The 16339-nt window shown below is 35.7% G+C and overlaps 1 protein-coding gene and 1 long non-coding RNA gene across 5 annotated transcripts; one reads left to right on the forward strand and one right to left on the reverse strand.

The window, feature by feature from the left end:
• Window positions 1–4794: 4794 nt before the first annotated feature.
• Window positions 4795–5367, forward strand: LOC126633499 (lachrymatory-factor synthase-like). Its single transcript, XM_050304112.1, has one exon. It carries the CDS (start codon window positions 4800–4802, stop codon window positions 5301–5303), a length of 504 nt encoding a protein of 167 aa, XP_050160069.1. The 5' UTR covers window positions 4795–4799; the 3' UTR covers window positions 5304–5367.
• Window positions 5368–14117: 8750 nt separating this feature from the next.
• LOC126631274 (uncharacterized) lies at window positions 14118–16100 on the reverse strand. Of its 4 annotated transcripts, none has more exons than XR_007626354.1 (6): window positions 15745–16098; window positions 15569–15669; window positions 15377–15424; window positions 14869–14931; window positions 14431–14551; window positions 14118–14317 (listed from the first exon to the last, which is right to left on the reverse strand). It is a non-coding gene; the product is annotated as an uncharacterized LOC126631274 (long non-coding RNA). The 4 variants fall into 4 exon arrangements; XR_007626355.1 differs by having other exon boundaries at window positions 15377–15453; XR_007626352.1 differs by having other exon boundaries at window positions 15377–15453; window positions 15569–16100.
• Window positions 16101–16339: the final 239 nt, after the last annotated feature.

The following is a 16339-nucleotide window of genomic DNA, read 5'->3' on the forward strand; positions in this document are numbered from 1 at the left end:
AAATAGGTTTGATTGGCAGCAGATCTTAGCCAACACACGTGAGCTGCATCACAGTTTATGTAATTTGTGATTATACATAAATAGTGTTATAGATCCGCCCCAATATATACACACATATTTATAGTTCATTTTAAGTTTCACCTGCCGAAAAATTACAAAAACAACTAAGAGCCTATTTCGATGAGGGATTAAAAAGAGGACTTGGGATTGGAATAGCCTAAAAGGGGTTTTGGAAGTTCTAATATTCAAAGGAGTGTGGATTTCTCACACTCTTATAATTTTCAGTTGTCGAATCGGATAAATTAAAGAGATCAAAGAAACAAAGCATGTGTGAGAAATAAAAAGTGATGTGTAGATAGCACACCACATTTTTAAACACCTTGTTTGGGTAAAATTAAGGAGGGATCTAGAAGACTAACATTATACAACCTCTAACATATATAACCACATTATTGCCAAAGGCGAATTTAAAACACATTATTGCTAGCTTATTGTGAGGTGTAACCCACTCCCCACCCATTTAATCTAGATAATATTGTTTGTTAAAAAAATGAATATCCCTAGATACTAACTCATATACATACTGTTGGAATATATTAGTATTTTAGGTATTTTTTTGTTTGAGTTTTCTTATAAGTTTAGTTTGGGTCTAGCCTGTTGGCATTAGGGTTAGAGTTAGTTTACTATAAATAAAGTGCTTTGTTATTCATTAGAGAACAAGCTATTCACAATGTAGCATCTTGGGTTATATAGCCGTCATGGCAATCTTTCGTTTACTTAATAAAATTATATTAGTTTACATTCAGTTTGTTCGTTTGTTCATTGCGTACTCTGATATTCAATTTGGTATTAGAGCAGGTTAAACCTTTCAAGAATTAATTTGTTTTGGGGTTGATATCGATTTGTTTGTCTATCTGTTTGTTCAGTATCAGTTTTGTCTTTAGTTAGGGTTTTGTTGTTTGAATATGTTTGCTCGGGAGCCACTCAGCGTTGAACCTAAAACCGAAACCTGCACCAAAACCCATTCCCCATCCAGCCGCCTTCTACTCGCTTGAACTACCAGCACCACCTTGTGCAAATTCCGCCACCACTTTCTACCCTGCCATCCAAACCCACACTGAACCGAGATTCGTTCATTGCTGCACCAGCCTACACAGACCTAAGCGCACCACCAGTTCTCGGCAACATGAACCCAACACTCGCAGCGTATTGTCTTGCATAACACACCCCACCAGAATCTGCACCATTACCCTGTCTTCGCACCGTACCCGCTTCTCCTTCTATACCTGACCAGAATTTGCCACCGCTGCTGCACTCGTTCGTCTAGAAGAAAGGAATAAGGAAATAAGGAAACAGAAGCCAAAAAAAAAATTGAGAAGAAAAAAAAAATTGTTTGAGGTTTTGGCCCACACGGGCAAAGTGGAAAAATGGGTTGTGGGCTGTTTGCCGCCCATTTTTTGGTTGATGTCTTTGAGGCCTACATGAGTTGTTGGCCTGTTTGGAATTGTTTTGTTCGTTTGTTGGTACAATTGAGATATGGAAATCTCGTCCGTTTAGTAACAGGTGTTTTCCATACTCTCAACTCTAGCCAGTTTGCCAGTTAGAATCAAGAATCAAGTCAAGTCAAGAATCAAGAATCAATTACCAGTTTGCCAGTCAAGTCAAGAATCAAGTCAAGTCTGCCAGTCAAGTCAAGTCAAGTTTGCATGCCTGCCAGTCCGCCTAACGGAGCCAGTCCGCATCTGCTTGTTTGCAAACTCATGTCGTATACTGCCATGAGTTTGACCGGGGGGGGGGTGTTGGAATATATTAGTATTTTAGGTATTATTTTGTTTGAGTTTTCTTATAAGTTTAGTTTGAGCCTAACCTGTTAGCATTAGAGTTAGGGTTAATTTATTATAAATAGAGTGCTTTGTTATTCATTAGAGAACAAGTTATTCACAATGTAGCCTCTTGGGTTATATAGCCGTCATGGCAATCACCTCTTTAACACAAATTTTGACACAATTTCTAAATCATTAGGTTAAAACGTCTTAAAAGTTTCTATGCAATGAAACCTCCATCTGTTTTACCGAGAAAATCTTAAAAGTTTCCATGCAATTGTAATGCAGTCTAGCTATGCTTACATTTCTAGCCTCTAACGTGTTGATCATGTAGTTGCAAGTATATATATTCCACATTGACAAAGTAAACCGCTAACCTACAATTGATATTGATGCTGGGGAGCCCTCCACTTAATTGCAAAGGAAGGAATAGGAAAACTTGCAAAATAAAGAAAGTAAGAGAAGTGATTTCTAATTTTATATGTGTTGGTAAACACATGATCTGGTTAGGAAGCGATTTCTCTACCTATATTTTAAAAACGTAGTGAATCCAAGAATCATAATTGTTCCATGTCCAGTAAGTAGATGTACCCCAAGACTGTATTGTATTTTGTTGACCATAATTATATTTTGCTGCTTGTAGTTAACTAATTTGTTTTTGGGTCAATGCACTTTAGTATGTTTATATTTTTGATAGTTGCACAAACCACCCCATAAGCCTATTATATACTTAATTAACATGGGTATAATAGGATAAGTACAATTACCCAACAATAGGCAAAAGAAGAGAGTAAATTTAGTGAGATTTTAGGAAATCAAGGATGAAAGTGCTGGTATTAGAGACTCAAACAATTCTTTTTAAAAAAAAAATTAAGGGGAAATAGATACATTTGATTTGCATAAGGGGTAATGCTAGGGAGACTAAATTTGGGGACTAAATTAGCAAACTAAATGATGTGTTACTAATAAGAATAAACACGTTTATTTACGCTTAAGCAATAAACCAATAATCAATTTTCATGTCTTTTAGTTTTCAAAATTTAGTCTCCCTAACATTACCCTTTGCAGAAATGATCATTTTCAGTAACAACATATTGATCACATATCGACGACATAACGATGATATAACCACAATACAACAATGATATAATAACGACTGATCATTTTTCCAACAAAATAACAAATATGTTTATTGTAACTAATTGCCAAAATTTAATTAGCGTCAGAATCCAGATTAAGAGATTTTGAGATTATTTAAGGGGTGTGCTATCCACACACTCCATTTTACTTCTCACACACCTCTTAATAATTTTTGTCCGTTAATCTTCTTTAATTCATCCTATCCGACGGCCGAAAATTAAAAAGGTGTGTGAGAAGTAAAATGAGGTGTGTGGATATCACATCCCTTATTTAATAGAAGAAAAATTGTTTAGATTAAACTTTGTGTAATAACATTGTTGGAAAATTACAATAAATAATCTCTGTGAATATATAAAATACAACAAATACAATAAATAAGAAAGAAGTCACCAAAATGATAGAGATACGGCTTTGGTTGAGGCGTGGAGAATCACTGTCTTTAAAGCCGATGTTGCGCTCTCTCCCAAGTACCACGGTGCAAAAAGATCTTTTGCGCGTTGACCTCCAAAATTCAACAACCAAAGGACTTTGCTAGATGTGCACTCGTAATAACAAAATTGAAGCAAAGCCAAAAGAATAGTGCCCAACAAAAAAGAAGAAAACAAGATTACAATGATTAACAAGTTAAAGAATGAAAGTTCGGCTTTGTGTCCTATTTTGTCTAATATAGCTTGGTTTCTTTTACCGTAGTCTAATATTATTCTTTTTTACTTGTAAGTGAAAAAATCGTAAACTCAAATTTTATAAATGACGAATTTATGACTAATTTTATTCCCACCATACTTAAAATCGTATATAGATAGTTGTATATTTTTTTTGGAAAAATTAGTATCCGGTCCCTAGTTTTTACTGTTCATTGACTAAGACCTTATTAGTTCTCAAATTTTGATTCAAGTCCCTAGCATTAATGTGATAATGAATTTACATGTTTATTATATAATTTTTTAATATAAAAATTAGTAATTAATTTAGGGTTTAATACTCACACCTCTATTAAACTTCTAATTAATTTTCAATTCAAACATTTCCAAAATAATAAAAAATTAAATTAAATTAAGTTTGTACCTATTAGTTTTTTTTTTATATATAAAAAGATTCTCAATATTTTAATCTTAAATGTAACCATTCATATAATTTTTCAATTTTTTTAATCTTAAATGTACCCATTCTCAAATATATCAATTTGTTATATGTAAAATGTACCATTTTTTAAATATAAAATCCATTCAAATTTTTTAATCCATGTTTAAACTTATATGGGTACATTCTTTTTCGTTGATTTGAGAATGTATCCATGTTTTGGTACAATAACTTTTTTTGTTAATTTTGGTTAATGTACCCATACATATATTTATACATACACACACACAATATAATAGAGAGTATAATTTATATTTTATTATTTTTAATCCCATAAATTATGGGTTTTATTTAAAATCTCATTAATATAAACAATTACAAATTTCAATTTTTAATTTTTAATTTAAAAAATATAGTAACTTACATTATTACATTAATGTCAGGGACCTCAATCAAAAATTAAAAACTAACAAGGTTTCAATCAAAGAATATTGATAGCTAGGGACCGCATCCAAAGTGTCCCATTTTTTTTTATACCAAGTCAAATTGAATATTTTTTCGTACAGTGCAAATCAACTTTCCATTTTTTGTTTTTTTTTTTGGCACACAAGTCAACTTCCATTTCACCTAACATTTAAATTTATTAGTTATGAGTGAAGCATCTTTTTGAACCTTATAAATACATCGTATCACAAATAATGTTCCCTTATAACCAATCATTCATGTTTCCTTTGTTTCCTAGCTATCTCTCTCATCATGCAAGAACCCGCAGAGTCCAGAAAATGGAAGCGCAAAACAACCGCTGTTCTCAAAGCCTCAGCAGCCGAAAAAGTTTGGCCTCTCTTGGCTGATTTCTGCAACTTACACAAAATCTTCCCCAAACTAGCCACATGTTACCAAGTCGAGGGAGTTTCTGGCCAACCGGGTCTGATCCGGTACTGTGAAACTCCTCCTACCAATCCCGCTGATGAGTCGACCGTCAAGTGGGTCAAGGAGAAGCTACTGATGATTGATCCAATCAAACGGTGCATAAGCTATGAGATCATTGAGAATAACATGGGGTTTCACTCTTACGTTGCTACCATGCAAGTAGTGCCTACAAACGACATTGATCAGGATGGTGTTTACGGGTGCAAGATAGATTGGTCTGTAGTTTGTGATCCGGTCGATGGATGGAGATCTGAAAATCTTCAGGAGTTTCTTGAGTCTAATCTTCAATTGGTTGCAAAAACAATGGAGCATGCTCTTCTATCTACTTAAATATACATATATATATATATATATTCATGCGCTTTTTTTTATCAGTCTTTTCATGTTTATGTAATATGTAATATGTCAAATAATTAAGGTTCTAAAAAACGCTCATAGCTAGTCGAGCGGTGGACAAGGGCCTAGCGCCCAAGCCGATTTATGTAAATGTATTATATATCTTGTAAATAAGTGTCTATTTACACTTTAAAAAAATTATACTTGTATGGATAATAAAAGAATGATAAAATGCAAAAATAGAAGTAGAAGAATACACAAAGTACATCAATCCAACAAGTTCAATATTTAAAAAACAGTAAGCATATAATCATAATGAGGAGTATTCTTGGATGATAGACTAAATTCTTCTTGTTCATGATCCTTGCATTGGTTTGGATGTAAACTAAACTATTTAACGTTATTGTATCTAGTTTATTTATTTCTTTTTTTTTTGTATGTATCTCCTCAAAAGTTCTCCAATTCATTTCACAATTGGATGAACTTGTAGTCAATCCATCATTTGCAAATTAGATACATCATTTCCATAAAGTATACCACCATGAAACTAAAAAATAAAAAAGCACACAATTAATAAATAAATAAAAAGAAAAATCAAATCCGCCTAGCTCCAGATCAATTTTTTGAAATGATTTTCCCTAAATCCCGACGGGTCTTCACCGCCTAGGCTGATTTTTAGAACACTGAAAATAATGACTTTGTACAAAATAAATAGTTATGATGTTTCTGAAACTAGCCATCATCAAATTAGTAGTGTAATAGTTTAAATATCATAACCCCATTTCAACTAATATCAAAATCTTTTGTGATAGAACCCCATACATGAAGGATTGTGCGTGTGGTATTTACCAAATTGAGGACAGTATCGGAGTTGATGGAAGTGGACCTTCGACCCATCTCTTTGATAATTCTATAGACTTCACCATTCTACAACCATATTCTTTGATATCGTTGCATTATTTTCCTATCAAATATTATTGTTGACTCAGTTTTTCTATATGCTGGTCAATCAAAACACCCATATGTATTGTATAGTTGGAAATACTTTTAAAATAATTATAAGAGTTTCTTCAAATTATAAAAGTGCTTCTGATGCTTTTTGAGAAAGCATTTACATTTTTATTAAAAGTTTTGATGTGCTTTTAATGAAAACACTTATGAACAAAAGTGTTTTTTAAAGAAGCCCTAATTCCTTACATTTAGTTAGAAATATTTACTCAAACAACACACATAGGGTGTAATCCAGTTACAAAGAAACTTTACACTTTTTCAAATTACATGCACCACTCTAACAGTGTGAAAAAAATTAAACAGTTTGATATGTTTTAAATTTGGATACCATGGTTGATATTTTCGGAGTATGAGGTATATTTAAAACACATTTATTTACTTTCCATTCTTATACAACTTCAAAAATAAATAATCACTACAACAAAATTGGCCACTACGCACAATAGAGGCCAAAAAGCACCAACAATTGTGCTTATAAACCAATAGCAACAGTGTAGCTACTATCTTTGTGTATGTGCCCTTTATAGGCGTCACCATTGCTGATAGCACACAATATGATGTTTTGTGCTCAAAGAGGCAGGCACAAATAGACCACTATTTGTGCCTCATTTCTGACAACTTGTCAGACAACCTTTTCCAGACACGTTGGCACTTCATATTGTAATTGTGCCAACACGAATTAAATATTAAAAAAAAATTGAGGAAATGAAAATTTTTAATTTTCTTAAAATGAAAAGGCCTACAACACATTCCCAATCTCACAAACATAATGTAATGTTACATATTTTATCTCTAATACAATAAAGCTTGAAAGCACATATTTTTGGACAGATGCATTTTCCTCAGCAAGCCTTGCACCTCATCAGAAGCTACAACATATATAGTCGAATTCAAAACAAAATTAGTCCAAAATAGGTTGGCCAGCTTGTCTGTGATACTTAAATCTTCAAAGCGTGGAACATCCAAATAGGAAGGCCAGCTTGCTGGTACTTCCAAATCTCTGGTAACAAGACGAACACACAAACAAAAGCCAGTACTCTTTAGTCTTTAGTAAGAATAATTAAAGAAAAAAGTGCATCTTATATACAATTCCAAGAAGACATAGTATAACTATAATGCAAAACAGCAAACCCCTCAAGCCATTTCTCCTTGCAGAGATTGATAAAAGCATTTGTATATCTTCTAAAGATACCATCCAATCGATCCACCAAAATATCAATATCTTGTAGTTCATGCAATTAAACTATGGGTAGGGCAAAAACAAGCTTTTATGATTTAGTTCTATAAACTGATTCATACAGATAATTAAACCAATAATTCCTAATACCATTTGAATTCATCGGACGCCAAACAACCTTCAACCACCACAGATAACACGGTATTGACATCCCTTGCTCTGACAGCCTCTAAAAAATGACCATGAGTAAGAAATATATCAAGCAATAAAATACATTATCACATTGGATATTACTGAAAAAATGAACTATAAATTTAGACTACCAAGAAGCTCTTGAAAATGAAGCTGACATCATTTACACAGAGCAGCAAGAACGAGTATGTAATGGCTTCCAAATTTTTAAATCATGATTCCTTTTCTTTACATGATCAAATGCTATATATCCTTCCTCCCACAAATTAATTGGTGTAATTCTGCTATGTATACATGCACTTGTTCGTGATTGAAACATAATGACTTTTGCCAGACACTTTAGTAACATTTTTAATTTCTTCATGCATGGCAATCAATCTTCACACAAATTAACACTTGAAAAAAGCAATCCACAGTCCCAATAATGCGACTCTACCTCTTTCGAATGTAGAATAAAAGAGAGATGCAAAAAAATATCTCAAAATAGGTCATTTCCTACAACATATAACAAACACGAATTTTAGGACTTAGGAGATAATTAGTAGTTGGTCTAGAGTTTAATTGACAGAACACATAAGTGTAATGGAAAAAAAATGCACATCTTGTCATGGGCATCACAATTAACTGTAAGACATTGACTAATTTTCACATTCAATGATAATGACGTTATCCTATAGTCAAATTGAAACTTCCCCAAAAGAAACCTAATGTAAATTACCTAAATCAGAGTCAGATCTGAGCAAAAAAAATTAGGGAATATCTTCTATAGTCAAATTGAAACTTCCCCAAAAGAAACCCAGTTAAAAACAGTCAATAAATGAAGATTTACATAATTTAATTATCACATAAACACCAGTCAGCGATCATGAATTCGAAAGTAGAAATACTAAAACAAAGTACTACCTAGAAACCAAAACACATTAAAATTGAAAAATCTTAGAAAAAGATTACCTGATTTTAGCAATGTGATTTCCGATTCAGGCTATACATCCACCGATCTTCCCAAACCCGACACACCCCCTCCATATAAGTATTCGTGCACATAGAGAAATTTCATGTAAACATACAATGTGACGACCCGTCCCTGATTTTACGTTTTTATTAATTTTTAAAATGTGAATTTACGAAAATGCCCTAGGGACGAAGGCTTTGACTTCTGTTGACCATTGGTTAGAGAGACGTATGACTTATTCTTGTAGCATATCATCGTAGTACTCGTTGGTACGAACGCATAGGCGAAAGCCATTTGCGAGTCCAGATTATAACTGTATAGTTATGGACATTTGAAATTGGTTACTTGTTAAGTTAATTTTGAACTCCCACCAGGTGGGAATAGTGGACCAATTAAATTAAAGGGACAATAAACCAATTAGAAGAGAGGGATAGTGCAACAGCCCAATCAAAAATCAGGAAAAGAAGAACAAAAGAAAGAAAAAAAAAAAAAAAAGCTCCCAGCTTTCCGTGCACCCACACCCACACCCATTGCGACCACCCATCTTCAAAGGCCGATTCCAGCCAACTCCGGTGGAGTTTTTCGACGCCAGCACCACCATCTTAAAGTTTTCATTCCCCTCTACAAAACCCATCCAAGAACCACCTTTAGAAACCACCACATGTGGCAGGGCGAAGCTATGAAATCAAACCCGTCAAAACTATGTTCGGCCACTCTTTTCAATTCTTCTGGCAAATCGGCAAACTGATGGTCGATGCCACCACTTAGGCTTTGTATCCCATCATCCCAGGAGAAAATCCCAACCAACCTTGACCCCGTTGGTCCACCGTAGACGACGAATCGACGGCAGGAAATTTTAGGCACCGTCGGCTTTATGGGCAAATTTGACCATCTTCTGTCTACTTTTGGACTTCATGGCAGGTATGAAATTTGTGCATCTCTTTGAGATCTTCATTTCTATAAAATTTGAGAATTTTAGAAATAGTGGAATTTTCCGACGAACCGTGGAGGCCAGCCACCACCGCGGTGGCACGTGCGGCAACGGCCTGGCCAGTGGGCCGACATGTCCTTTTGAGTTCAATTAGATGTTCTGATGTCATAATTGATATCCAATGATGTGGTTTGATTGTTTGAACTTAGTTTCATTACGATACATCACTTGACCTTTATACGAATCGATGATTCGTCTATTCGATCATCACCAAACTTTGATACATATTAGTACGTAATATTTGAGGATCATAAAAACTTACGGATCGGGAATCCGACGTACGGATATTCCCAAATTGGATTTGTAAGTTCATAAAATAAAATGTTGACTGCCACTTGGTTTTTGGCAATTGGTAGAGATCCGACCGTTGGATCGTAATGAAATTTTAGGATGTTGTTTTAGAAGCATAATGTGGATCTTTGAAAGTAACGGATCAGAAATCCTTGATGTGGATCTTCCAGATCAAATCTTAGCTTGATGGCAAATAGAATATATTTGTACTATATATGAACACTTGGAATTTACAGGTTACCCACATGCACAACACATTCATCAACTACCGTCATGCATTGCAGGACAACGAGGTGGAACCAGGCGCCCTAAACGAAAATAAGACAATTAACTACTTCAAGTTTAAACGAGTAAAACGGATGTGAATCTTTTCATAAGCTACTTGTAACACTAGGATGAATTTAAGCAAAAAGAAAATCCAATCTTTGACATGCATACAAAAAAAAATCCATACGTGGGTGGGTCTATTTCTTCTCGGCCCAGGTTGGAAACAAACTTGATTCACCTTCCTCGTCCCAATCTTTGACATGCATATAGAAAATTGATTTAAAATTCGAAATCTAGAATCGACCCCAAAACTAAAAGTTTTTATTTTGGAAAACAACTTACAGTGGAGGACAGCCCACAAGGAGAGGATCATTTTTACCTCTTGGGTCGAGGTCCGATTCCAACGGGTTTGGTAGAAAATTTGTCGGAAAATCACCAGCCATGCTTCTTAATTTGAAATTGACGAAATTCGGCTACGAATTTGTAAAAACTAACTTGGGGGTTGGAAGGAGGACGTGAAGAGGATTCTGGAGGTTTAATTTGACGGTCGTTGGTGACCGGTGGATGGCTTGTGTGAAAGAGGAGAGAGAGAGAGAGAGAGAGAGGACGAAGGGGGAAGGGATGAGGGGGAAAATGAGGGAAGAGAGAGGAGTTGGACGTTTGTGAAGGGAAGAGAGATTTTTTAAGTTTTTCATATTTTTTTATAAATGTGTTTAACTTATCCTATCTAAAATCTGAAGGCAAGTACAATCCAAACCTCATTTGGTTTCCTTGCTTGCCCCATAAAAATCCCAAAAGTAAATATGTAAGGACACAAAACTTACTTTTTATTTAAATATATTGAACTAAAGGGCACAATAACCTTTGTCGTGTTTTTGCAAATTAATAAAAAAATTACAAATCTGACACATGCAAGGCAGGATGGACATAAAGCGCTGCTGACAAACATATTTTATAGACACAAAATCCTTTTTATGCCCTTCTTAAGTAAAAAAGTACCCTACTCGGCACGGTTTTCTTGTTCATTACTGTTTTGTATTTTTTTTTTTTTTAACATTGGGCACCATATATGGTGCCCTTTGTTGAATATGAACTATTTAAGCTTTTTGGTGGTCAAACTGACACAAAATTCTCAATTGTACTCTTTTTTTTGTACCTAAAGCTCATTTTTGTTGTAGTGAATTATATATTTTTAGTTATCAGGTGATTAATTAAGAGTATTTTGTTATGAATAATTATTCAGAATTTTTTTACAGTTAAATGTGAACTACCTGCCCACGTGCCACCGATCAAGTACCATATATACATGATAGAAATACAAAATATGAGGTGGTTTTGGTAACCCAATACCAACAGAAATTACAAAATACAAATTTGTTCTTTAGCCAAACGAATTTCATTTACCCTAGCGAACACATGATGAAGAATCTTTGATGGTTGAGTGAGAAAATCCTTATAACTAAATGTTGCATTAAGCCATGTTTCTCATAAGTAACCGGTACATGTGATAATAAATATTACCATATTGAAACTCTAACCAGGTGAAGCTCCAGCAGCTATGGTATTCGTTGAACCGAGAAGAAGAAACACCAAGTCTTCTACAAACTCCTAGTCAAGATTGGGTTCAGTTGAGTCCTGAAATTGATGAAATTTTACAGGATTAGAATGAATAATTATAAGATTGGCGAATGGTTCTTTTTAAATGGACTATAATATCCCTCAACGAATGTCAACCTTGTCAAGGATCCCATCGCCAACTTAAGCCTTGCTCAAGAGTACCTACTTTGGCACCAACGCCTTGCTATCCATCAGAACCAGTGTCCACTTTGTTTCCAAACTTTTGTAAAAACTCACATGAATGTGAGACTTGTCAATTGTCAAAAGCCACCGAACTTCTTTTTGTATCATCTATTTAAGTCTAGAATCAGTAAGCTATTTGAGGTTGTTCACTCATATATCTGGATCACTTTCGTGTATAATCATTTGATGGATACAAGTATTATGTCACATTTGTGGATGATTATTATAAAGTCACTTGGTTGTATCTCTTGAAATTTAAGAGTGAATTGTTTGATGTTTTCAAGGATTGTTACAATCAATTTTCATCTAAAATAACACTAAGGTACTGTTTGGTACGCAGACGGGACGGAACGGGACGGGATGGGACGGGACGGGATGGAATGGTACGAAATGGAGGTTCGTGTTATGTTTGGTATGCATAGGATGGAACGGTTCGAATTTCATGTTAAATGACTATCTTAGCCTTGTTTGTACAATTTCTACAGTGTCGTCGTTTTCCTTCATTTTCTCGACAACCAATCAGACCCCCAAACAATTACAAGAAGAAAAAAAAATGACGAATCAGACCCCCAAACAATTTCTTTCTCTTCAAATCAAACACAGAAAAATCCTAAAATTCATTTCAATCAATTTCTGCAGCTTCGTCATCGTCCTCCCTGCAGCGTCGTCACCATCCTCCGTGCAGCATCCACCTTCTTCCCTCCGACCCACCAAACTGTTTCACTATCTCTCTCCCCAACCTCCCTCTCCAAATCGGGCGACTCCGTCTTAATCCAATGGTCCAGCATCGGCTCGCCCTCCCGACTCGACTAGCTCGGCATCTACTCGCCCCCTTCCTCCCACCACGACAACTTTATAGGATACAAGTCCCTCTCCTCCGCCCCCACATGGAAATCTGGGTTGGGCTCCATTTCCCTCCCTCTGGTCAATCTTCGATTCAACTACTCCTTCCAGATTTTCCGCTGGAACGAGTCTGAGGTCGACCCCAACCACCTCGACCAGGACCACAACCCCCTCCCCGGTATCGCCCACCAGCTCGCCACCTCAGATGACGAGTTTAGCTTCGAATCGGGTCATGTTCCGGATCAGATCCACCTTGCTTACACGGACGAAGATGGCGAGATGCGGGTCATGTTTGTGACGCCAAACAGCGCCGGAGAAGAATAGGGTTTGCTATGGTGACGTCGTCGTCGTCGTCGTCGGATGGGTTTGCTGGGATTGGGTTAGCAGTTAGGTTACTGGGTTTGTGGTGGAGGAAGAGGAGGGCTACGGAAGAGACAAGGGTAGAAGAGAGGGAGGTTACGGGAGAGAAAGGGAGCTAGACAATGTAATTAATGAAAAATAAGAGGGGTATTGTTGTCCAAAAAAATATAATTTTGTGTCCCACGGGATGGAAAAACCCATTCCAGGGGGGGAGGGGGAACCAAAATCTAACCCATTTTCGTTCTGTGGGACGCGCGTTCCACATAATTTTAGCGCACCAAATGTGGGACGGAACGCCTCAGTCCCATCCCACATACCAAACGCACCCTAAAGTCACACAATGGCACTGGGTACACAACCAATAACATGTCCGACTATTTGAGCACTCATGACATTTTGCACCAAACTAGTTGTGTTGGTACGCCACAACAAAATGGTGTAGCCAAGAGGAAAAAAAAAAGGCTTGTCGGAGAAAACAATGTCCCTAATGTTACAAATGAATGTACCCAAGAGGTTCTGGTCCGAAGCACTTACCACTACTACCTGTAGGTTGCCTACTCGTGTGTTGAATGTCAAATCACCTTATGAAAGGGAGAACCATGGACTTGTCTCATCTCAGGATCTTTGGATGCACTTTCTATGCACACATTCAAGCTGCTCATCCACTACTAGAAATTTGGCTATAAGCCACCCTTTTCATTGGTGGCTATTGTCAAGTGTTGCCACTCACATTGGTGGCAAACCTCTATGGCCACCAAGCACCCACTAAACTAGAGAGTGTGACCAATGTAGAGGACTCTATTGTAACAATGGCTACTAATATTGCATTGGTGGGTATGTGAACAATGCCACCCTAATTCACATTGGTGGCAAATTTTCAAAATAATATTAAAAAAAAAAAGGATGCCTTAGGGGGCACCCAGATTTGAATATAATATCTTCTTTTTTTTTTTTGGTGATAAAACAAATTGTAATATCATTGATATTAAGAATATACTACAAATCCGCATAACTGATCTTTTATACAATTTTGAACAAATGTTGGGACTCAAACTTTGAAAAGTGTCTGAACACTCTGTTTCCAACGAGCTAAATCATGTCAATAACTTGAATCTGATCATTTGCTGCACCCAAAGTCAAATCCACAAATTTCATAAGAATAATGTTAAATCAAATTCAACCGTTAAAGCAATTAGAGTTGAGGACATGCATCACTGAGATATGATCAAATAAATACCTGGGAAATGTAGTTTTTCAAGAGGTTTGCAGTCATAATATCAGCCATGAAGACTCTCACGTTACTGCTACTGTTGGTTGGAAGGCGCAAGTAACTTTGCCGACAAAAATTTCTCACAAACCTGTGGAGATACAAAATTAAAAAAAAAAAATTGAGCACTATCCACAGGTAACTAATAACGAACTAACTAAATTAATCTATGCTCAAAGTGCACAACTATTAGTTCAGAATAGTTCAATTTTCTGCAAGGAAAGGAAAGGAAAGCAAGGTGAATAACAAAGAGAAACTAAGATTTGGAGTTAGCTTTATGAAGAGATTGCATATAACATAAAAATGAAATAAGATGAACCAAAACACAATAATTAAAAATGGATTTCATGACAATACTAACAGAGTAATTAGAGAGTAGTAGCAAGCAAGGATGATAGATGCCATTACCAGAGCTCAAAACAGGGGACTCTATTCTTATTGTTGCCATGATCTCAATCAACTTTCTCTAACCTAGAACATAATAAAAACAGCAAATCAACTTTCCTTAACCTTGAAGCATAATATTTCAAGCATAAGACGAACACTAAAATCCCCAGAAAGTAATAAATAGCATTCCAGTTTCTAGTCTCTGAACATAGAGTACACCAAGAGCTCTCAGACATTACAAAGTAATCACACATATTAAATAGTATTCAATGTAGATGCATACACATCATACATGTATGCAGCCCAGTTTATGACAAACAACAAATAACTATCACACTCACAATTACAAATATCAAATTGACCTCAATAATATACGATAACTATTACGAGGAACACGTTCGATTTAATTTCCAAAGTTACACTTTAAAGCCCAAAACATATCAATTTTTTTTCCTTTTTTTTTTCATTTATGTGTATAAACAACCAACCAAATTGTTTTACCTTTTTTTAAACCAAAAAATTGTTTTACCTTAAATCATCAAGAGAAACCTAAGCAGCCGAGAAAAATAATTCCAACCTGCAAGTTCATACCAAACAAAAAAAATTCTGGAAAAAATAGACCAAATAATTAAAATACCTACACATGTATAAATTTATCAGGTGAATAATTTCAACAATTATCCAAAATAAAAAAATTAAAACAAAAAAAAATGAATTTTACCCAAACAGAGAGTGGATCCATGGATGTGGAAGTGAAGGACGCTTGTGAGGGTCGGCCCAGGTTGGAAACAACTTTAATTCACCTTCCCCGATACATGCATACTGATAATGTAATTAAAATTTGAAATCTAGAATTGATCCCATAACTAAAACCTTTTATTTTGGAAAAGCACTTACATGGGAGGATAGCCGTCGAGGAGAGGATCGTTTTTACCTTTTGGGTCTAGGTCCAATTCCGGCAGGCTTTGCCGGAAATTGGCTGGAAACCCTACGGTCACTGTTTATTAGATTTGAAATTGAAGAAATTCGGCTATGAATTTTTAGAAACTAACTTGGAGGTTGGAAAAGGACGGGAAGAGGACTCTAGAGGTAAGATTTGCTGGTCGTTGGTGACCAGTCGATGGTGGCACTGTTGCGTGGAAGAGAAGAGGGTGAGAGAGGATACGGGAGGGAGGAAGACGGCTGAAGAGGACAATGAGAACTTGAGAGAGAGAGAGAGGAGAGAAGAAAAGTAGAAGAAAAGTAAATAAAAAAAGCAGCACCACTTAGGCGCCAACAAAATAAATAATGAAATTAAAAAAAAAACAGAAGAAAAGTAATTTTAAGAAATAAAGCTATTTAACAGCCACCAATCATTGGTGGCTCAATGTTGAAGGCCACCCTTATCAGTGGCATTCCACTGTAAAGCCACCAAAAAATAGTAAGAGTAGCAACTTTATATCTATGGCCACCAATTGCAAAGGGTGGGCAAAAAATGGTGTGTAATGAGCAT

The sequence above is a fragment of the Malus sylvestris genome, chromosome 8 (genome assembly GCF_916048215.2).
Source record: "Malus sylvestris chromosome 8, drMalSylv7.2, whole genome shotgun sequence".
Lineage (NCBI taxonomy): Eukaryota > Viridiplantae > Streptophyta > Magnoliopsida > Rosales > Rosaceae > Malus > Malus sylvestris.